General features: G+C 45.3%; 1 protein-coding gene across 10 annotated transcripts in view; it reads left to right on the plus strand.

Moving 5' to 3' along the window:
* The window catches only part of HMBOX1 (homeobox containing 1), a 155,024-nt gene that overhangs the window by 109,636 nt on the left and 23,059 nt on the right, over positions 1 to 22,329 (plus strand). For all 10 annotated transcript variants that reach the window (XM_045008507.1, XM_045008510.1, XM_045008508.1 and 7 more), the window contains one exon: positions 1,301 to 1,454. In XM_045008507.1, the coding sequence (XP_044864442.1) occupies positions 1,301 to 1,454 (154 nt within the window). The remainder of the gene's footprint in view (positions 1 to 1,300; positions 1,455 to 22,329) is intronic.

Below are 22,329 nucleotides of genomic sequence, written 5' to 3' on the forward strand. Positions count from 1 at the left end.
AGCAGGGAGAGGACAGGGAGCACATAAAGGGCCAATAGGTGGGCAGCAGAGGTGACATATAACTGGCCGCCGCCTGGCGCCTACCCACACACACGAGCCGCTGCAGCGTGCAGCCAGTGCCGGCCAGAAATGGGGCAGGGCCCTGCTGCCCGAGAGCCAGCATGCAGTGGGAGCTGTGCTGGCAGACCAGCAGGGGGAGCGGCCAGGCTCGTGCACTGCATCTTCACCCCGCCACCAGCGTTGCACACCCACCTCCATTGTTGGCCATTGGACCCCCCCCACTCACGGCTGGTGGGCCGTTGGCTGGCAAGTAGGCATCCGGCCAGCAGCAGGACCCCTTCAGTAGGACACCCCCCGTCCCCCATCAGTACTGAGGAGAAGATGACCGAAAATACAGGACAATTTGCCCATTTTTAAGAAAAAGTCTGGACGCCTGCAGGAGAGCTTAAATACAGGACTGTCCCTTTAAAAACGAGACGTCTGGTTACCCTACCATTGTGGAGAAACTAAATTAATTGTTTGCATCGGTCTTCACGACTGAGGATGTGAGGGAGATTCCCAAACCTGAGTCCTTCTTTTTAGGTGACAAATCTGAGGAACTGTCCCAGATTGAGATGTCATTAGAGAAGGTTTTGGAAGAAATTGATAAATTAACCAGTAATAAGTCACCAGGACCAGATGGTATCACCCAAGAGTTCTGAAGGAACTCACATGTGAAATTGCAGAACTAACTGTGGTATGTGACTTATCATTTAAATCAGCTTCTGTACCACATGACGGGAGGATAGCTAATGTGACGCCAATCTTTAAAAAAGGCCCCAGAGGCAATCTCAGTAATTACAGGCTGGTAAGCCTAACTTCAGTATACTGTCAGAAGTCAGGATACTGGGCTAGATGGACCTTTGTTCTGACTCGCTATTGCCATTCTTATGTTCATGACAAGAACACAAAGCAAAGCCGGAATGGGTCCCAGCTGAGCGTAGCTCAGACATTCTATATGAAGCTGGTCATCTTGATGAGGGCAAATCGCCTCTTCCAAAGTGGGCATAATGAAGACTCCATGCTTGATTCTCCTCTGACTTAGACCAGTTTAACTCTATTGATTTCAACAGGTAACTGCTGATTCTTGCCTATGTGAGGACACAATCTGGCCTTATGTGTCTTTAATGTGTTTGTTTGGTAGTGTTTTATCTTTGGCTTAAATGGCTTCCCCATTCAGTTGTTTCTTTATTAGCAGGACTGAGAAGAGAAGCAAGATTTACAATCCATTAGGAAACACAGTATTTATTCTTGTTTTTAGGGGCTACGTTAAGTATGAGACCTGCTCCAATCCCAATAGAAGAGCCAGAATGGAGACAGACACCTCCCCCAGTCACAGCTACCTCTGGGACCTTCAGACTACGGCGAGGCAGTCGGTTCACATGGAGAAAGGAGTGCCTGGCAGTTATGGAAAGGTATGTATCTCCTTGGGGTTGCCAAGGCCTTGATGTGCATTAAATGGAAGTAGATTGAGATACTATTTGTCCCTGCTCTGATGAGTAACAACTGCTTTATCGTGAGTGTGCTTCAGCAGCGTGCAAGCCAATTAGCTACTTAGACATGTTTTTTCCTTCAGAAAACTAGGAGGAAGTATTACACCCCATTTCATGTAAAGCATTTACGTGCCATAGTCCTCTTGATCATGCTGAACATTCTTCATAGCTCTCGGGAGGCCTTGCCCTTGGTTCAGTTTGTGGATTCTTCCAGGTCTTTGTTATTCAGCTCTTCCTTAGCTTTCCAGGGAGCTTTCATTCAAGCTAATTCAGACTCTGTCTAGATGGGATCTTTGCTTTGTATTGTGCAGCTCGTTCCATTTTGCAGATCCTACCTCAAACAGATAAAACGAATATCCTAGTTTATGCTGGCATTTGTACAGCACCCTGTCCATTTACAGTACTGTGTAAGAGAGCTTTGCCTGATAAGTAACAAATTCCCTGCCCAGAAGCCTGTTACAGCCCTAGATGTTGGCAGGGAACAGTACAGGGCAAGGTAGATCCATTCAAGTACATAAGCAGAGTAGCAAGCGGTCGTTAGAACTCCCAACTCCTCAGCCTTGCAGAAATTAAGCACTCTCCTAGCAAGGTCTGCCTGCTTCCTGCACGCTTTGCCTTTGCCCTCTGCTCACTTCAGAATCTCTCTAGTGCCTAAATTGGCAGCTGGGAAAGGCCCAGCGTGTACAGAGTGACCATGTGTAGGGGTAAGTCTTATTCCTTGTAAAGGCTAAATTGCTGGGAGGCAATATTTTCCCCTCATTCAGTGTTCTTCCAACTTTGGAGTGTGGGGTGCACCGGGCATTAAGCTAGTCCCTGGTAATGCACTTGGCTGTGAGTACCTTGTGCTGACAGCCAGAGGAGAATCTGGAAGCTCCATACAGCAACAGGCCCAAACCCTTTTGAGAAGAGGATCTGCAGTTAGGGCACAAAAGATCCTGCAGATGTTGCTGGGTTTGGACAAATACCTCCATATCCAAGCCTGTCTACTCTGCGGCATTTGGGCTGTTGTGTGTAGTATTTTCCTGCTAGACGTGTTCTAGAACATAGGGAAGATTAAGGGATTGTAAATAATAAAATATTAAACACCCCAGAATTTTAACCTGTAAGCACAAGAGATTACATAGACCATGAAAGTCAAAAGCTGTAGGTGCTTTTCATGCCATCTTCCAGCTCATCCCCGGGGAGTAGAATAGGATACGTATCTTATGGAGATGTTGCAATAAGGAGCGGTTCAGCTCCTTTTCATAAAGGCAGCTGAAGTGCCTAGTGCACCGGCAATAATCAAACTATTCAAGCTATTCATCACTATAGCATTGATGGCATTTGCACACCCAGCAGATCACTTGGTGAGGGCCACAATCATGCCTCCAAACTATATGGCGTTCAAAAATTCACATAGGGCTTTATTCTCTCCAATGCGCGTTGATGCCTGCCTCCTAACTCTGACATAGCAAGAGCCTGATCCTGCGAAGTGGTTGTGCACCTCTAGGAGGGGATCAGCACTTTCAGCTCCTAAAGAAATCTGGGGAGATGGAGGCTCTCAGCCACTTGCAGGTTCTGAAATATGTGCTCTCTATTTGTGAGTGCACTTCCACTGTATAAAGCACTTCTCCTTTCCTTCACTCAGACACTGGGCTCTGTCACGTAACAGGGAGCTGGTAGCAGGAGACAGCCTGATGCTGAGACCACAAATGTTAAATACTTTTGGGGCCCAATGCTGCCACCCTTCCTCAAGCAAACGTGTTTTACTCACAGGGATGGTCTGGGTGAAGTAATGAGATAATCCACAGGAGTGAGGCTTTGCAGTCTTGGGGTCAGTAAATAGCAATTGTCTCCAGGTCTTCTCTTGACACTCCACCAGTGTCTATCTGTGGTTTGTTAAATCTGTTCCTCATAAATGCTTCTCTTAAATGATAAACCTGTGCCTGCCCTGAAGAGTCTGTGTAATGGAAGGCCCCATCCTTTACTGGAAGCTGATAGTGCAGAGTCTTGCATCAGTGCAGAGTCCCATAGCCTTCAGCTAGGGTGACCAGCTGTCCTGATTTTATAGGGATAGTCCTAATATTTGGGGCTTTGTTTTATATAGGCTCCTATTACCCCCCAGCCCCGTCCCGATTTTTCACACTTGCTGTCTGGTCACCCTACCTTCAGCGGGGTTTGCACTAACTAGGCAAGTAGTTAGTATAGTGTGAGACCCGTAGGAGAGTCACCCCAATGGTGTTTTCCTCTTCCTTTCTCTTCCCCTTTCCTTACTTTGTCCCTTAAATATAATGGGTCAGAGGTTTAGCATTAAAACAAAAAGTTGTGAAGTACTTTTAGAACCAAGTGTCCCCTCTGCAAGGTGATATTTGGGAAGTGACAGCAAAGTATTGCAATTCTGCACCACTTTGAGACTTGGACCTTTAATTCACTGTGTCTGTACTGTATGGTCTCTCTGATTTAGAATTGAAGCTCTTTGGGGCAAGGAAACATGTCTCTCCCTCCATACAATGATTATTATGTTTTGTTTTGTATGACTGTAGCACCCAGGAGCCCTAACTGTGCACCAAGATGCCATTGTGCTAGGCACTGTACAAACACAGAACAAACGGACAATGCTAAACACTACCCTCTTCTCCTTCAGATCCCTCCTCAAGACTCACCTCCGCTCCGACCCCTACAAGAAGTCAGTCTATAATGGTTCGGCTGTACCTCAGTAAGGGAGGGACAGATTTTGTGCATTAGAAAAAATGTCAAAATTGGTTTGTTTAAAGCAGGGGTCGGCAACCTTTCAGAAGTGGTGTGCCAAGTCTTCATTTATTCACTCTGATTTAAGGTTTTGAGTGCCAGTAAAACATGTTAAAGTTTTTAGAAGCTCTCTTTCTATAAGTCTACAATATATAACTAAACTATTGTTGAATGTAAAGTAAATAAGGTTTTTAAAATGTTTAAGAAGCTTCATTTAAAGTTAAATTAAAGTGCAGAGCCTCCTGGACCGGTGGCCAGGACCCAGGCAGTGTGAGTGCCACTGAAAATCAGCCAAAGGCGGAACGTGTGCCATAGGTTTCCTACCCCTTGTTTAAACTATCAGAAACCACCAGCTTGTGCAGTAGGATACCTAGGTAACCACTTGATCTTGTTTTCACTGCTGTTTTCCCCTCCTTCCGCACCTTCTTTCCTTGGTTTGCCACACTCATTCCTTGCATCTTGTCTCTGATTGTAAGCTCTTCGGGGCAGGGATTGTCTTTTGCTGTGTGGTTATACAGTGTGTACTGCAATGGTGCCCTGATCCTGACTCTAGGCGCTGCTGCAGTGCAGCAAGGGTTTTTTGTAAATAAATACTAATCACTGATATGTGCAAATAAATTGCCTAAAGCGAGGGAGACACCTGAGTAGGAGCCCAGGGATGTTGCATACAGGATACACTTACGTGTTACCACAGTCCTGGGCCCACCAATTTTATGACTCATAATACATGCTTACACAAGAAGGTTTCCTGATGCCTGGCCAGTGCTGATCATCACTGGGAACAGGAAGGGATTTTTCTGCTTCTGTTTATAGCGTATAAGATTGCACAATGATCTAGTTGCTTTACACTGGTGGTTTGCTTCTTCATCTCTAGGATTTGGCTGCTAGTGGAGGCAGTTGGCCCAATTCAGTAGACCAAAGGATTTTCCATACCCGATTAGACACATGTTCCATTGTTTTGTGTCCTCATAGCACCCAGTAGTTCTGATGTGCCACTCATGGAGAACACTAAAGTGCTGTTCGTGTGTCCAATTGAGCACATAGTGGCTGCTTTTAAGTGGGCTCTTCTTGGATGCTTTTATCTTTACATGTGATATTTGTATGAGCATTACTGTGCAGTTTTTGTTCTCCTGTACACTCTTTGTTTGAGTTAACTCTGCTGTGGGCTAGGATATCCAATTCATGGCCAAGGGCAAGACATGCTTTTTTAAAAAGTGCATCATGGCTCCAGTGACCCGGTGTGTCCCCTTAACCAAATGCATCATCTCCATTTGCCCCAGGAATGACAGTGTGAAGTTGCTTTTGCACAGTTAAAGTGAGCGCCGACTGCTGTGCCAAAGATAAATGTGTCTTTGGTCACAGATGCATAGTATAGTTGAATTATGAGGATCGGCCGACATGCCATGTTTATCAATTTCATCAAAGACACACCCAGAACTGTCCCTTCCACACCCCTTTTGCTTGTTTGTTTCGGTGTATACAAAGGATCTTGCAATCACATATTTAGTACCACTGCTGCATTGAATGGGTGTCATGGGTGTTCAGCACCACTCTGGATATGGCTCTTGAACTGCATAAGGAACGTGATAGTTTCAATTGGCAGCGTTCCTGGTTTTGATTTGTGTAGATCAGCTGTAATTCTTGTGGAGGTACACTTGGTGTCAAACTGGTTTATGTGAGATCAGAATCAGGCCCTGTGCGTGTACTTTCAAGCTGTTATATACAGTGCATGTGTATCAAAGGGTCTAATGAGTTTATTCTGGATTTCCAGAATGCTGCTTGTGGGTTCTATAATTCAATTCTCCTGTCTTTGCTGCTTTTTGGAATTTCTCCCAGGACAGTTGATTAGCTGTTAGGCTTGGGTTTCGGACAATAGATTTAGAAGGTCTTTCTTTCTTTTTTTTTTCTTTAAATTTCTTTCTGAATATTTATGCTCTGAAGGTTAAGAGGAGCAATAGTTCCGGAAAGTGAAGTTCTATATTTAACTGCAAACGAGGTGTGGTTCAGACAACTGCAATGCGAGCTCCCTCATGCTGCCTTGCCAGTGATATCAACCTTGACCTGCAGGGAACGTTCTCTTCTCTAGCCGGCTGCTCATGAAATATGCTGAGTTTTATGTGTGGTGGTGGTGTATGGTTCACCCTCCTTTTGGGAACAAAGCTAAGATTATAGTAATCGTTTTGGTTGGAACCTGAGGTTAGGCGTGAAAGTCTGTTTCTTGTGCAGGTTTGTGTTTTTCCTCTATTACATCTAGTCCCAAAGATTCTTTCCACAGTGTCAAAATCACCCTTGTTTTTTTCAGCCTCTCTCATTAGAACTGTCAGACTGAAAATTCCCTGAGGGATATGGATATATATAATAAATGAAACCATTTCTGCTTTTTTTTAACACGACTGTGCTTTTCCCTCTAATTATATACATCAGAACTCAGTTTCCCTCCTTTTGCAGGCTTTTCATTAATGCTGTGCCATCTAGTGGTGGCAGCCGAATCAGCTTGGGAGGGCATACCCATTTCAAGGCATTCTGTAGAGGCCTTTTCAAAACGACCTCCTTTACACAAGTATGCATTCCATTGTCGGTTTGGAGGGGCAGTGTTTTCTTTTGACAGCCATTCTATGAAGTGGGAACATGCTTGTTTGAGCATTGGCCTGCTAAACCCAGGGTTGTGAGTTCAAACCTTGAGGGGGCCACTTAGGGATCTGGGGCAAAAATCAGTACTTGGTCCTGCTAGTGAAGATGGGGCTGGACTCAATGATCTTTCAAGGTCCCTTCCAGTTCTAGGAGATAGGTATATCTCCATTTATTATTATTATTATTATTTATTTTATTATATTAATTGAGCGATGCAATTAATGTGTGTATGGCACTATTTATTTATGGATTGCTAAGTAATAAGGTTTTGAGGTTTTCGGTTTTGGGTTTTATTTCTGCGTTGGCTTTATTCTTTATATGCTGTCTTTCTTTAAGGATATAGTTAAATCAACCTATACTAGACAAAGACCTAGACTAGGATCTGGTTAAATCAGTCTAGACATTAAAAAGTACTTGGCATGTACAAGTTCAAAGCACTGCACAAACATTAACTAATTAATCTTCACAGCCCTTCAGAGATGTAGGTAAATAGTATCCCCATTTTACAGATAGGAAACTGAGTCAAGTGTGAAACGACTTGTTCAAGGCCACAAAGTGAATTGGCAATAGAGCTGGGATTAGACTTCCTGACGCTGCAACCATTGCTCATTCTTCCACACACGGCTGCCTCCTCTCCCTTCCCCCCCCCCCATAAAAATAAAAAAATTGCAGGGACAGCCCATCAGTGGCAGAGGGATGGTCTAGGTAGCTTCATCGTTCTGCTTTGGGTTATTTTGTTCTTCCCTCTTTCCTGTCCCGTCCCCCCCTCATTATTTCTACATTACAGTGGGGAAGGGAGAAAGCCTGACTTTCAGTAAACATAAGTATGCCTTTCCAGGCTTACAGGGACTGCATGAAAGGAGTGTAAAGCAGAGAGTGGAAGAGGGGGATGGAGATGAGGATGAGGAGTTTATACTTGATGAGGAAGCAGAAGAAGGGATTTGAGCTGTATGCCTGGGAGACTCATACAGGGCGTGTCTACACTACACTTCAGTCACAGGTATGACTGTACCACACAGACATACCCAAGCTAGCTCAAATAACAATAGCGGTGAAGCTGCAGCAGCATGAGCTAACCACTCAAGTGCATCCCCAGGGTCTCAGGCAGGGTTGTACAGCTCGTGCTGCTGTGGCTCCCCTGTTGTTGTTGTTTCAGCTCCCTAAATCAAAGCTAGCTTGGGTATGTCCACACATGCTGCAGTCACACCTTTGACTGGAGTGTAGATGAACCCACATACATATTAGGGAAGGTACCAACAATCAAAAATAACTAAGCCTCAATAGTCCCCACCCCTCTTACCCATTCTGCTCACCTGGAGTGGCCTCATGTCACAATGACCATCCCACTGGCTAAAGAGGACTGTACCAACTTCCCTCCAAAAGCAGTCACCGTTGCTTTGTGCACTGGCTGCATGGCATGACTACTGCAGCACCTTCTGCAGTGTGCCCAGGATCTGCTGGCGTGCAGAATAAGCAAGCTTGAGTCCCATGGTGAGGAGTGAGTGATGTCTGCCCTGATGCTCATTATTAAAAAAATTATTCTGCTTATGAGCATTATTACTGTCACTGTCCAGAGCATTGGGCTCCCACCGCTTCCCTTGGGAGAAAGATATCTATTAGCTTGTGAAATAGGAAAATTCCCTTTGTTAATTTTATCCCCTGAGTTATGGTTTGTTGCAGAACCCTGATATTGGTCCCACAGGGGATCTAAGGGCTTGTTGACACTGCTCTGCAGATCGGGTGACAAGGGTGTGAATAGCAGTGCGGACCAAAGTGCGGCGCTGTAACACCCCCATGTGGACACTGCAGGCATGAACTAAAAGGTTCCTAGTTCACATTAATGTAATCCTCTTCAAACAGGATTACGTTAGTGAGAACTAGGAACCATTAATGTAATCCTGTTTAAAGAGGATTACACTAATGCAAAGTAGGAACCTTTTAGTTCATGCCTGCAGCATCCACATGGAGGAGTTGCAATGCAGCCCTTTGGTGCGCTCTGCGATTTGCACCCCCCATCACACAAACTGCAGGGCAGTGTAGACGTACCCTGTTTCCTGTCTAGTGTTCAAGAGGAATCTAAATTTAGGGCTCTGCTTGTTCCTCCCTTCCCAGCCTGGCAAAGGAGCAGGAAGGAACTGGTTTTCAGTCTCTTCACATACTGGTAGAGACAGAACATCGCTCTCTTGTCAATAGCGACAGAGTCCTGTGGCACCTTATAGACTAACAGACGTATTGGAGCATAAGCTTTCGTGGGTGAATACCCACTTGGTCAGACGCATGTCTCTTGTCAGTATCACAGATGTCACTAGTTGGCTCAGAAATTCCACTTGTGTTCCTCAGCTTCATTTTGGAGAAGCAGCATGAGCAAGTGGCTAGAACTGGGGCCTGCAGACAGTCAGACTTCGGCCACTGTCTTATGGTGTGATCTTGGGTGAGTCACGGAACCCCTCTGGGCCTGGCTTTCCCTATCTCTAAAATAATTATCTGCATAACCAGGATACAGAGAAGGGTGAATACCTCCTGCAAGATGCCATGGGCCCATAACTCCCATTGAAGTCAACTGAGGGATCCTCCAGACTTGCTGTTAACTTGCATCTTTTGAAGTTCTGTAGGATCAAGCCCAGTCAGAGGCTCATTTCATTACGTGCTTTGAGGCCTGTGGAAGGAATGGCTGACTAATTTATTATTTGCTGTTCATACTTGGGAAGTGCTATTGAGATCCTCCAGGGCAGGCACCTATATAACATATTGAATAAAAGGACATGTCACAGTTTAGACACATCAGCAAGGGCTTTTTACTACTTAAAAGTTCAAGTGCTTGGGCTCGGGGTCACCGCTGTATGCAAGAGCAGCTGTGTGATCCTTGCTAGAGAGTGCCTTCCTTATTTTGGATTATATCGAGCATGTTCCATTTTAGACTTGTATACTATGCAATTAGCTTTCTGTTCTAATCAGTAATGAGCAAATCCCAGGGTTTCCAATCATATTGCACACAGTAAAATATAATACATACTAAAATGTACGTTCAAACAGCTCATCAGGCAATGCAGTCTTGTAAGATTTTGAACCTAATGGGTTATTTCTCTTTTGGGGGGAGTTTTGGAGCCTTTTGTAACTTAATTTTCTCTGTTTTATGGAAATATATATATATATATATATATATAATATCCTTGTAGCTAACTGCTGGTAACACTTTTTGTAACAATCTGAATGACAGCAGCATTACCTGATCCTATAACAATACATTTTAAAATGGGAAGCTCCCCATAGCTAATCTCCCATCTTTTTCCAGTACTAGTCCAGGCACTTTAGTATTCTTCCGTCCTGCTCATGCAGGTGAGAAGCAGGAAATCTATGATTTCAGATGAGACCTTAAGAAGAGAGTCCTGTCCTAGCAGCACTGGCATTGCTATAGCAGATCAGATCAAAAATCCATCTGTGTTTTACATTGATCGGCTGCTTAGAGGAAGTTGTAGCCCCACCCCTTTCCCTCCTATTCCCCCCAAAATAGACATTTTGGGTGATTATACTGCTATGGGTAAAAATTGATATTCAGCATGAATTTTTATCCTGACTAGGGTAGGTGTGGGTATTCTTCTTATTCATATAAATATCTAATTCTTCTTAAATCTAAGTTCTTTAGAGTACTTTGTGAGAACCACAGGCTAATTACAAAAAGAATAAAGAATTTCCCTTTTTATCAGTTTTAAATTTGTTGCTTTTTTAAAATTTCACTGCCAAGCCCTTTGCATACTGAGAGAGGATATAACGGAGCACCTCATTTACCTGCTCTGTTTCATTTGTTTTATATATGACTATCGGGTCACTTTATTTATTTCCTTGCTGAACTAAAGAATCCCATATCTCTTCTGCTATCAGAAGTCTTTCCATGCCTCTAATAATGTTCATTGCCCCTTTATGGACCTTTCTCATTTCTGCTATGTTCTGTTTGAGACCCCATGTGGGTAAAGAGGAGCCAGCCAGAACCAATTGCAGTATGCCAAGGGAGGGCATGTTTTCAATTTATAGCGATATGAAAATGTTTTCAGGATTATTCTCTAACATTTCCTAAAACAACCTGACTTCTTTTTGCTTTGTTGGCCACTCATGTAGATTGACTGAGTGTATGTTTTGAGCTATGCACAGTGATTACGTAGGTCTTGTTTCTGGGTAGCTTACGGTTAATTTAGAACTGGTCAATGCACCAAAGTAGTTGAAAATTGCTCCTTCCAACGTGCATTATCCTGCATTTATCTACATTGGGCAAATGTGACAGTTGAAATTCAGTCATTTTGAATTTTTAAGTCCTTTGAAAGTTCCCAACAATCCCTTTAATATCCCAGTCCCAACAATCACTATTCTTGTGTAATTTAAATAATTTTCTTTCTGCAGACTTTTCAGTCTCCCTCTTTTAGATCCAGGATATTAATAATGTAATAAATAACACCGGTCCTTTTAGACTAAAGCTCTTTGGGGCAAGGAATGTCATTTACTCAGGGCCGGCTCCAGGGGTTTTGCCGCCCCAAGCAGCCAAAAAAAAAAAAAAAAAGGCTGCGATCACGATCTGCGGCAATTCAGCAGGAGGTCCTTCGCTCCGAGCGGAGTGAGGGACCCTCCACCGAATTGCCACCAAATACCTGAAAATGCCACCCTGCTCCGGAGTTGCCGCCCCAAGCACCTGCTTGATAAGCTGGTGCCTGGAGCCGACCCTGCATTTACTATATCTTTGTAGAGAGCCTAGCACAGTGGGGCCTCAGCCTTGTGGAAATCATTAATAATAATGGTATGGAACTGTACCTCTTTACTAACATCCTTCTATGCTGAAAATTGACCCTTTTTTAAACCTCTTAACCAGGTGTGGTTGGTTGGATTTGTGATTCATTTTATATTTTCATAAAGAAACAGACAATGAAAGATACAAGGTGTAAGTCATTTGCCTTTTGGTGCTTGTTTCCAGTACTGCATGCATCACAGGGTCTCCAGTAGAATTATGCAATTGTGCAGTTATACAACTTGTCAAAGGTGCAAAACTGGACAATACCACATAGACATAACCTGCTCGGTAACAGTAATAAAATCGGGGAAGACATACATGACTAAGGGAAGGAGGGGACCAAGGGATAGGGAAAAAGAGGAATTGGGTCATAGAATCATAGAATCTCAGGGTTGGAAGGGACCTCAGGAGGTCATCTAGTCCAACCCCCTGCTCAAAGCAGGACCAAACCCAACTGGGTCTTTGAACCATCTCAAAGTTCTTTATCTAAACGTGTCTAGAAATGTATCTATTATAATGGCTCTCTACAGGGATAAGCTAGTCTTTCTTTGGCTGTGAACACAGACAGGTTCAAATACCGCTGCTCTATTCTGGGTATGAGCCTACGCTTCCATTTTTGTAAAATCATGCACTTGGTGATCGTTGCAGCTCTCGGGAGCCACTGTCTTTGTGGTGGAGTTAAAGCTAGTTTCGCAGGTAAATAACCTAGTGTATAATGTTCGGCTGATGTCCACTTCTTTCTACAGCTCTCCTAACCAGTTTTAATCTGACAGAATCTTCTTACCCAGCGGCTACTTAGTTTCTTTAATACCCCTTGTAAGGGGTCGTATCAAAGGCCTATCTGAAAGTCCAAATAAATTAGATGTACCAGTCTCCTTTATCCCTTAGCATGAATTCTAAGAGGTTGGGTTCCTTCACAGTAGCTTTGCTAACGTGTCCCTAGCATATCACATTCAGTCTAGATATTTTATGATGATCTTTCAGCTACTGTTTCTATTAATTTAGGTAAGGCTCACTCAGATGGAATTCCCTGGTTCTCCTCAGCACCTCTTTTTAAAGGTGGTACGTTTTTGGTTGCTCTTTAGTACTCCTGTATATTTTCATTGTGTTCTGTGAGCAGAATGCTGAAGAATTCAGTGCTTTCCAGCAATGCGGTGGTACCTTTATATCCTAGAGAACAGCAAATACTACTGTTCAAAAAACTGCTTTGGTTTAACTTTCACCTCTGGGCTCCTTTCCAACCTGCTTAGACTTCTCCGAGAGAACTTATCAACTCTGACCTACAAAGTAGAGTCGTGTAGAGTCCAAGTTCGTCTAGGGAGATCTCTGCTTCTCAGTGAAATCACCCAGCTCTGCACAGGGTATTAGCTTCAGGGCAAACCTTGCTTAAATGGATTAAAAAATTAACCTCGTGTGTGTTCTAGAAATAACTGTAAAGGAATTAGCAAGCAGGTTAGCATCTTGTCACCTTCAGTTCTGGTGCATCTTATTGTCAGCAGTTAGATGCGTGGCAGTGGAATGTAACTCAGTACATCACTTGGGTTCATTCGGTTCTCATACCATTCCTCTCCTAGAAACTAGCTTTCCTGCAACCTAGTCTTTGAATAGAGTCCCAAACCCACACCAAAGGAAACAAACTATCTAGCAGCAGATGCAAGATATTTGTCCAAGCAACATTTGGAGTTATTAGCAGGAGAAATTGGGAAATTAAGTTCCTGATTAAAACTCTTTGGAGAGGTTGTATCATGTATTTATGTAAGCTCTGTCAGGCATTGGAGTACTTTAAACGGGGAGACAAAAGGATGCTGCATTGGAGTATCCTATGAGCTTTATATGCAGCGTGTCAGTGGGGCTTTCTTCTTCCATTTTAAGTCTTATACGGCTGCTGGGTTTACAAAGGGGGCCTATTTTCCCTCATCTGATGGCACCTGTGTAACCCCCCACGTTTTGTTACATTTCTAAATTTCAAGTATCAGAGGGGTAGCCGTGTTAGTCTGGATCTGTAAAAGCAACAAAGAATCCTGTGGCACCTTATAGACTAACAGACGTTTTGCAGCATGAGCTTTCGTGGGTGAATACCCACTTCTTCAGATGCAAGACTTGCATCTGAAGAAGTGGGTATTCACCCACGAAAGCTCATGCTGCAAAACGTCTGTTAGTCTATAAGGTGCCACAGGATTCTTTGTTGCTATTTCTAAATTTGTTACATTTTTAAATTTGTTTCCAGCAGCATGCACCTTATGCAAGGGGGCTGCACAAACACCAAAAGCTTATTTTCTACACAACAAAGAGGACGACAATAGGGCAGTGGGGCTACACAACATACGAGTAAAGTGAGCGCACACACCCGCTCCCACTCCCCAGTACTCCAGAATCTTCCCTTAATCAGCTGATCAGTTTCTTGTTGGCAGCACCACTCTCGGTAGTGTGGGTTGTGAATGCTGGAGGGAAGAATAGATGCTCTCAAGAGTCTTGGCTTTTCTGTTGAATTGAGTATGGGGAGCAGGGCGGAGGTCTAGGAAGAAAGAGAAATCCTGTGATTTGGAGCTCAGGAGCAGTGTCATGTTCGTGGTTTCACTGCTGATGATTTCCTGTGTGCACGCCCCTTAACTGCTCAGTTTCTCTATCTGAAAAATTGGTCTAACAATACACACCTATCTGAGAAAGTTGGTGGGGAGTGATCATCTTTAATGTGACCAAAGGGCTTTGTGACCCTAAGACGGAAGGTGCCTTAGAAGTGCAAAGTATTATTACAGGATTTTATATTAAGTAACGTTATTACTCTGAGCGCCCCCATCTTTTTCAGATGTCTCGTTTTTGTAAGTAAAAGGTTAATACAAATGCAGACTATAAGAGTGTTTATCTCCTGCCCATGGGGGTAGTACAAGCGATAGCTTTAACATACGTTACGCATAAACAAGGGGTTGCTGTTACAGTCCAACTAGAGAATTTAATCCTGCATTTTGCCAAGCACCTTTACGCGGCAGCACATAAGAAGTGGCCTGAACTGGTCTTTTGAGCCTATATATAATCCATTAATGACTTCCAGGTGTTATCTGACCTGCAGCTTTACCTTCAGACTGCGATTGCTTAAGCTCTCCAAGCTAAGCAGGGCTGGGTCAGGTCAGTACTTGGAAACGGCAAAGGGAAACCTAGGACACTGGGGAACGAGTGCTGGTAATTCAGCAATAGCGCACTCTGTGTTGACAGCTCTCGTGATTTTTATCATGAATCTCACTATATTTAGTATTTTTCTTAAACTCTTAAACCCTGGAGGTATGTGATTAGGTGAGCATCTCAGCTTGCGTTCTTTTTTCTTTTTCTTTCTTTCTTTCTTTTTTTTTTTTTAAAGCAAGTTTCTAGCCCTCAAGGTTGCAGAGAGAGCCGGAGAAATGTGACCCCAGTGAACCCTAAATGCTCAAAACCCAGAAGGCAAATAAAAATAACCCCCCTGTTTTCACAATGATTTTTGGTTCCTTGTTTTTAAACACTTGTAATTGGCAATACAGAACTCCTGACTCAGTACAGAACTTTATGCCCCTACGCAGTTTTGAAAGCAGGGCTGTGCTGTGCTGCTGGAAAGACTGTGTTTCAGATGCAACATAAAACGTGTCTTGTCATTAAAGATCCCCTGGCACTTTTTGCAAGAGCTTTGAATGAGGTTTAAGACAAGTAATCCACTTTGTTACTCTTTACTATAGTATCCAATCAAGCCCTGAAAACTTGCATTCGCTGCTCTGACAAAATGAAACCTTTAATGATCACAAGTGGTCAGGACCTCAGTTTTACCATACATCTCTGCAGGATGATGCCTCCAGCAGCAGAATACCCACTAGACTTTGGTGGTGCTCTGTTTCAACAGGAAGGGTGCCATTGCTGAATTGGCAACACCCCTTTCAGCAGCACCTAGATGTTCCTTGGAAGTTCCCTGTCCAAGAACTGAATTTGTGAGAACTAAGGGCTTGGCTACACTTGCCAGTTAGAGCACATTAAAGCAGCCCCTGGCACTCTAACTCACGACCTGTCCACAATGGCAAGGCACGTAGAGTGCCTGGACTCTGCGGCTGGAGCGCTCCTGGTAATCCACCTCCATGAGAAGCATAGAGCTTGCTGCGCCCGGGCTAAAACGCCCGGGCATCAGTGTGAACAAGGTGTTGCATTACTGTGCTCTGATTGGCCTCCGGATATGTCCCATAATCCCCTTAAGTCAAGTGGCCACTCTTGTCGTTGTTTTGGAATCGGCTGCAGGAATGTGGGTATGCCCTTTCAAAGCTCTGTTTCTGACAACTGGCATGCTTATCTGCTCTGGGACAAAGAAACCATTACTATGGAAGTGTGTGTGTGTGAGAGAGAGAGAGAGAGAGAGAGGTGGGGGGAAGAAGGGGTCTGCTGCTGTCTGAACTTACCAGGCAACATGCTCTCAGACCCCAAAAACCCACTCTCTCCCCTCACACAACACACTCCTTGTCACATTCCACCCCACCCCCATTTGAAAAGCACATTGCAGCCAGTTGCATGCTGGGATAGTTACCACAATGCACTGCTCTCTGTGGTGTTGCAAGAGCTGCTAGTGTGGCCATGCCAGTGCGCTTGAATCTGACAGTGTGAACACACTGCAGCACTTTACCTACTGCGCTCTCCGAGGGCTGGTTTAACTCACAGCGCTCTACATCTGAAAGGGTAGCCATGCCCTAAGTAATCCACTGCACAAGGCAATATAGCTGCATAACTATATTTGGGGGTAGTTTAGTAACACTTGCACAAGGTTTAAAGTTTTGAACGAGTTCCTTGTTTGATGGGCGTCTATATAAAGGTCCCACTTATCACCCTACTAAATCTTTGCAAGAGAAGCTTATGCACAAAGGAGTTAATATCAAGGTGCATGAATATCTGTGGTGTATAGTTCTGATGCTAAGTAACATATGTCAAGTAAATAAAGCACTAAGACAAGCTATAATGATTCATACTTAGGTGCATTGTTAGGCACAGCTTTCAAGGTGTATCGCCCCAGCAAGTTGTGAATTATTACTGTATAATTCACACTTTATCAAGTCTTGGTGTTTTATCTACTTGCAAGCTAAAAAAATTTCCTGTCCTTCTTCTCTTTTTGTCTGTCAATGGTTCTATACATATTTGTTCTAGGAGACAGCAACACAGTTAGGTCAGGGGCCTCTCTCAACAATTTTAACCACTGTCTGCATTCAGTGCCTTCAAGGTGTTTTAACCAGGAAGGACCTCTCTGTTTCAAATGTTTAATAACTGAACATCTTTCTGTTGAGCAGAAAATTTCTGTATGTTATCAAAAATATTCTGATCTCCATATTCAATTAACAGGAAGAATAAATTATACCTTTAAAAATTAAATGTCTTCGCTATATAAAGACTAATTAACAATTAGAGAGAAGTTATTTTGACAATCTGATGCTATAGATTAGGAAGTGAAGATCACCCTCTGAAGGTATGAGACTTTCAAAGCTATTGTAAGGAAAATTCAGTTTTTAAACGAACACGTTTTGAGATCATTTTAATAGTTTGATAGAACTTTGCTGTGCTTGAAACTGCTGTCAGATTACTGAGGAGAAAAATATATTAAAAAAATACAATTAGTCTTATAGTAGCTTTGAAAGTCTCTGCTTTCTCATGTAGGAGATACATTACCTGTGCCTAATCTACAGTATCAAACTATATGCATGCTGGGAAGCATTTTGTAAATTACTGTTTCTTCTGGGAGATCCAAACACTTACGTATAGTAAAGGAAATTGTAAAATTATGGTAAATATTTTTTTAAATCTTGTGAAATTCATTCCATTTATATCTATTAAAATTTTATAAAAATATATATTGTGATGGAGCAAGGCCGGATGGCTACAGGAAAGTACTCAGGAACAGGTATGTTAGCCCCAGGCTAAGCAAATCCCTAGTACCATGGGAACCAAAATGGCAGTTGCTCCAGGGTAATTAAGGCACCTGGGGCCAATTAAGAACTTTCTAGAAGGCACCGGAGAGAGCTACATTGATTGGAGCACCTGCAGCCAATCAGGGCAGGCTAATCAGGGCACCTGGGGCCAATTAAGAACTTTCCAGAAGGCACCGGAGAGAGCTACATTGATTGGAGCACCTGCAGCCAATCAGGGCAGGCTAATCAGGGCACCTGGTATAAAAAGGGGAGCTCACTCCAGTCAAGGAGGAGGAGCCAGAGGAAGGAAGGGCGTATGAGGAGCTGGGAGCCAGAGACACAAGGAACTAAGAACTGAGAGGGTGTACTACTGGAGGATTGAGGAAACACCAAACGATCAAGCAGTATCAGACACCAGGAGGATCCTATGGTGAGGATAAGAAAGGTGTTTGAAGGAGGCTATGGGGAAGTAGCCCAGGGAGCTGTAGCGGTCAAGCAGCAGTTACAAGTAGCACTATAGAGACTGCTGCAATTCACAGGGCCCTGGGCTGGAACCCGGAGTAGAGGGCGGGCCCGGGTTCCCCCCAAGCCTCACTACTCCTAATCAGACATAGGAGGAGGTGATCCAGACTGTGGGTTTCATCCAAGGAGAAGACCACTGAGGGGAGGAAATCCGCCAGTAAGCGCAGGACCTACTAGAGGAGAGGAGGAACTTTGCCACAATTGGTGTCAGGAGTGGGATCTTTGGTGTGCACAGCGCGGCGGAAGAAGGACAAAAAACAAAAACAAAGAAACAAAAACAAAAAAAGGGGGGGGGGTTACAATTTGTTACCACAATGGATGATGTAGTACGGGCACTGATACAAGCCACGGCGGCCCAGCAGGAGGCTACCCGTGTCCAGGCAGCTGCCCAGCAAGAAGCAGTATGGCTGCAGCAAGAAACTAACCGCCTGCTGATGGACCAAGCTGTTCAAGACCGAGCTATGTTGCAGGAACTGGTAAGCCAGGTAAAGACCCTTGCAGAAATGAACCATGGGCATGATGAGACACGGCTCATACGGGCTAACCATTGGCTGCAGAAAATGACAAGGGAAGATGATGTAGAGGCATACCTTCTGGCCTTTGAGAGGACAGCCCTACGGGAGGCCTGGCCTCGAGATCAGTGGTCTGGCATCCTTGCCCCATTCCTGTGTGGGGAGGCCCAGAAGGCCTACCATGATCTGCCTGAAGAAGCTGCAGCAGACTACTCCCAGCTGAAGGCAGAAATCTTGGCCAGATCTGGGGTAACATCCGCAGTACGGGCCCAGCGGTATCATGAGTGGAGGTACCGGGAAGACAAAACCCCACGGTCCCAATTATATGACCTCATCCATCTCGCACGAAAATGGTTGCAAACAGAATCCCGGAGTCCGGAAGAGGTACTGGAGGTTCTGGTCATCGACCGGTACACGAGGGCACTGCCACCAGATCTCCGCAAATGGGTAGGCCAGAACGATCCGTGCACCTATGATGAGATGATCACGCTGGTAGAAAGACGCATGACAGCCAGAGAATTGACCCAACTACGCAAGGAAAGCCCCTTCCATAGCAAACCCCCAACCCCAACCCGGGAAGGAGGGACAGCCAAACCCCTGGGGAGTCCTAGGTGGAGGAAGAGGGGGGCTGAAAACCAGCAGAGACTCCTGAAGGAAGGGATTGGCCTGAGTGGAGGAAACCATGGGACTAAACCCCCTAGGCCACATGATGGGAGACTGACTAGAAATAGTTATAGATGTTATGCATGTGGGGAGTGGGGACACATAGCAGCACAGTGTCCCAGCACCAAAGAGCCTATGCAATGCAACTTGGGGGATTGGGAGGTCCCATGCTCCCTTATTGACCTTGCGGGCATTGCATTAGCCCCACATAACTACACCAGGCCAGTGAAGATAAATGGAACAGAGACTACAGCACTGGTGGACTCAGGGAGTGCTATCACCCTTATATCGGGTAAGCTGGTAAAAAATAGCCAGCTGCTACAAGCCAAACGTGTAGCAGTGACATGTGTGCATGGGGCCATGAGCCAATACCCCACCATCCCAGTGGAGATAGAGGTTCAGGGGAACCCCATTGAGGTGACAGTGGGCGTTGTTCCTAAACTCCCATATCCTGTAGTTATTGGGAGAGACTATCCAGGGTTTGATAATTTACTACCCCCTGAGAGGCTGCAGGGAAGTGGAGACCCTGTTGGCAGCGACTCATCATTGGGAGAATGTCAACCCCCCGTGTTTTCTGAGTTTTCTCAGGATCTATTCTCAGCCCCCCAAAAGGCCCGGAAGACAAAAAAAGAAAGGAGGGCCGCGAAGGCTTTGGGAACCCAGTTCCTGACCCAGGGCCAGAAGTCTGCGCTAGTAGGCAGATGGGCACGAGCAGCCAACAGAGAAACTACCAACACGGAAGGTGAGCCAGAGGCTGGCCCCAGCCATGATGGTGACAGGCCATTGGAAGAAGCAGAAGCCGGCTCCTGGGAGCTCAGGCAGGGTAGTCCTGGGAGAGAGACATTCAGACGGGACCAGGCAGAGGACCCCAGATATGATAACGTCAGGAAAGAGGTGGCTGAGATAGATGGGATAGCAGTGGAAGGGAAGGTCCGAGGTCCAGTACCCTACTTTATAGTGAAGAAAGATCTCCTGTACCGTGTGGTGCAAATGCAGGAGCAGGAGATGCATCAACTTCTGGTGCCCCGAAAACATCAAAAAGCCATATTGAACCTCGCCCACAGTCACCTGTTTGGAGGACACTTAGGGGTAGAGAAAACCCAGGCCAGGATCCTGCGGAGGTTCTTCTGGCCAGGAGTACATGAAGATGTCAGGCGATACTGCACCTCTTGTCCAGAGTGTCAGCTACATAGCCCTCACCCACACTTACGGGCCCCTTTGATACCTCTTCCAATAATAGAGGTACCACTTGAACGCATAGCCATGGATCTGATTGGGCCCCTAGAGAAGACAGCTCGGGGCCACCAACATGTGCTGGTTGTACTAGACTATGCAACCCAATACCCGGAAGCTGTCCCCCTACGCAACACAGCTTCCAAGACAATAGCTAAGGAGCTAGTACAGATATTTTCCCGGGTTGGGCTACCCAAGGACATGCTGACTGATCAAGGGACACCTTTCGTGTCTAAGTTGATGAAAGATCTCTGTTCGTTGCTCCATGTACAAGCCCTACGGACCTCTGTATATCACCCACAAACAGACGGCCTTGTGGAAAGGTTCAATAGGACCCTCAAGGCCATGATCAGAAAAGTGGTAAGCCGGGATGGGAAAGACTGGGATACCCTATTGCCTTACCTCATGTTTGCCATCCGGGAAGTTCCACAAGCCTCCACAGGCTTCTCTCCATTCGAACTACTATATGGGCGCCACCCCCGAGGCATATTGGATATAGCCAGAGAAGCCTGGGAAGAGGAGCCAAATCCCGGAAGGAACATAGTTGAGCATGTACTACAGATGAGGGATCGGATAGACCAAGTTACACCCATTGTACGAGAACACTTGGAAAAAGTTCAGGAGACCCAACGGACCCATTATAACCACCAAGCAAAGCTTCGACGGTTCCAACCAGGGGATCGAGTAATGGTCCTTGTGCCCACAGCAGAAAGCAAGCTGTTGGCCCAGTGGCAGGGACCCTATGAAGTGATTGAAGCCGTGGGAGAGGTAAACTATAAGGTATGGCAGCCAGGCCGCAGGAAACCGGAGCAAATTTACCACATCAATCTTCTAAAACCTTGGCAGGACCGAGAGGCATGCTTAGTCACCCGGGAGACTCTTCCCCTGGAGGATAACGTACATGAGCAAGTGAAGATATCACCCAACTTGACGCCAATCCAAAAGATCGAGGCAGCCGACATGATTAATCGTAACCGAGATGTATTCTCTACAAAACCAGGGTGGACGACTGAGATCTATCACCATATCCGCACGATCCCCGGAGCCAAAATAACACTGAGACCCTACCGAATCCCAGCAGCCAAAAGAGAAGAAATCAAGGCCGAAGTAAAGAAAATGTTAGAATTAGGCGTTATCGAAGAATCCCACAGTCAGTGGTGCAGTCCAATTGTTCTAGTGCCCAAACTGGATGGTACCACAAGATTCTGTAATGACTTTCGCCGACTGAATGAAGTATCCCAGTTTGATGCATACCCCATACCACGCATCGACGAACTGGTTGACCGACTGGGTAGCGCCCGTTTCTTGACTACACTGGATCTGACAAAAGGGTATTGGCAGATTCCCCTGACCAAAGAAGCTAAAGAAAAGACAGCGTTCTCCACCCCTGACGGGCTATTCCAGTACACTGTCCTCCCTTTTGGGTTACATGGGGCCCCAGCCACACTCCAGCACCTCATGGATAAGCTGCTGCGCCCCCATACTAGTTATGCAGCTGCATACCTAGATGATGTCATCATCCATACACCAGACTGGGGAACCCACTTGGAGAAAGTTGAGGCAGTGCTACGCACCTTAAGGCGGGCTGGCCTCACTGCTAATCCTGCTAAGTGTGCCATAGGACTAGCAGAGGCTAGGTACCTGGGATATATTGTAGGAAGAGGTATAGTGAAGCCCCAAACTAATAAACTAGAAGCGATTCAAAACTGGCCCCGGCCGACCCGAAAGAAGCAGGTCCCTGCATTCCTAGGCGTGGTAGGCTACTACCGACGGTTTATTCCCCACTTCGCCAGTAGGGCAAGTCCTCTAACGGATCTGGTGAAGGCTCGAGGTCCAGA

The sequence above is a fragment of the Mauremys mutica genome, chromosome 3, assembly GCF_020497125.1.
Source record: "Mauremys mutica isolate MM-2020 ecotype Southern chromosome 3, ASM2049712v1, whole genome shotgun sequence".
Taxonomy (NCBI): domain Eukaryota; kingdom Metazoa; phylum Chordata; order Testudines; family Geoemydidae; genus Mauremys; species Mauremys mutica.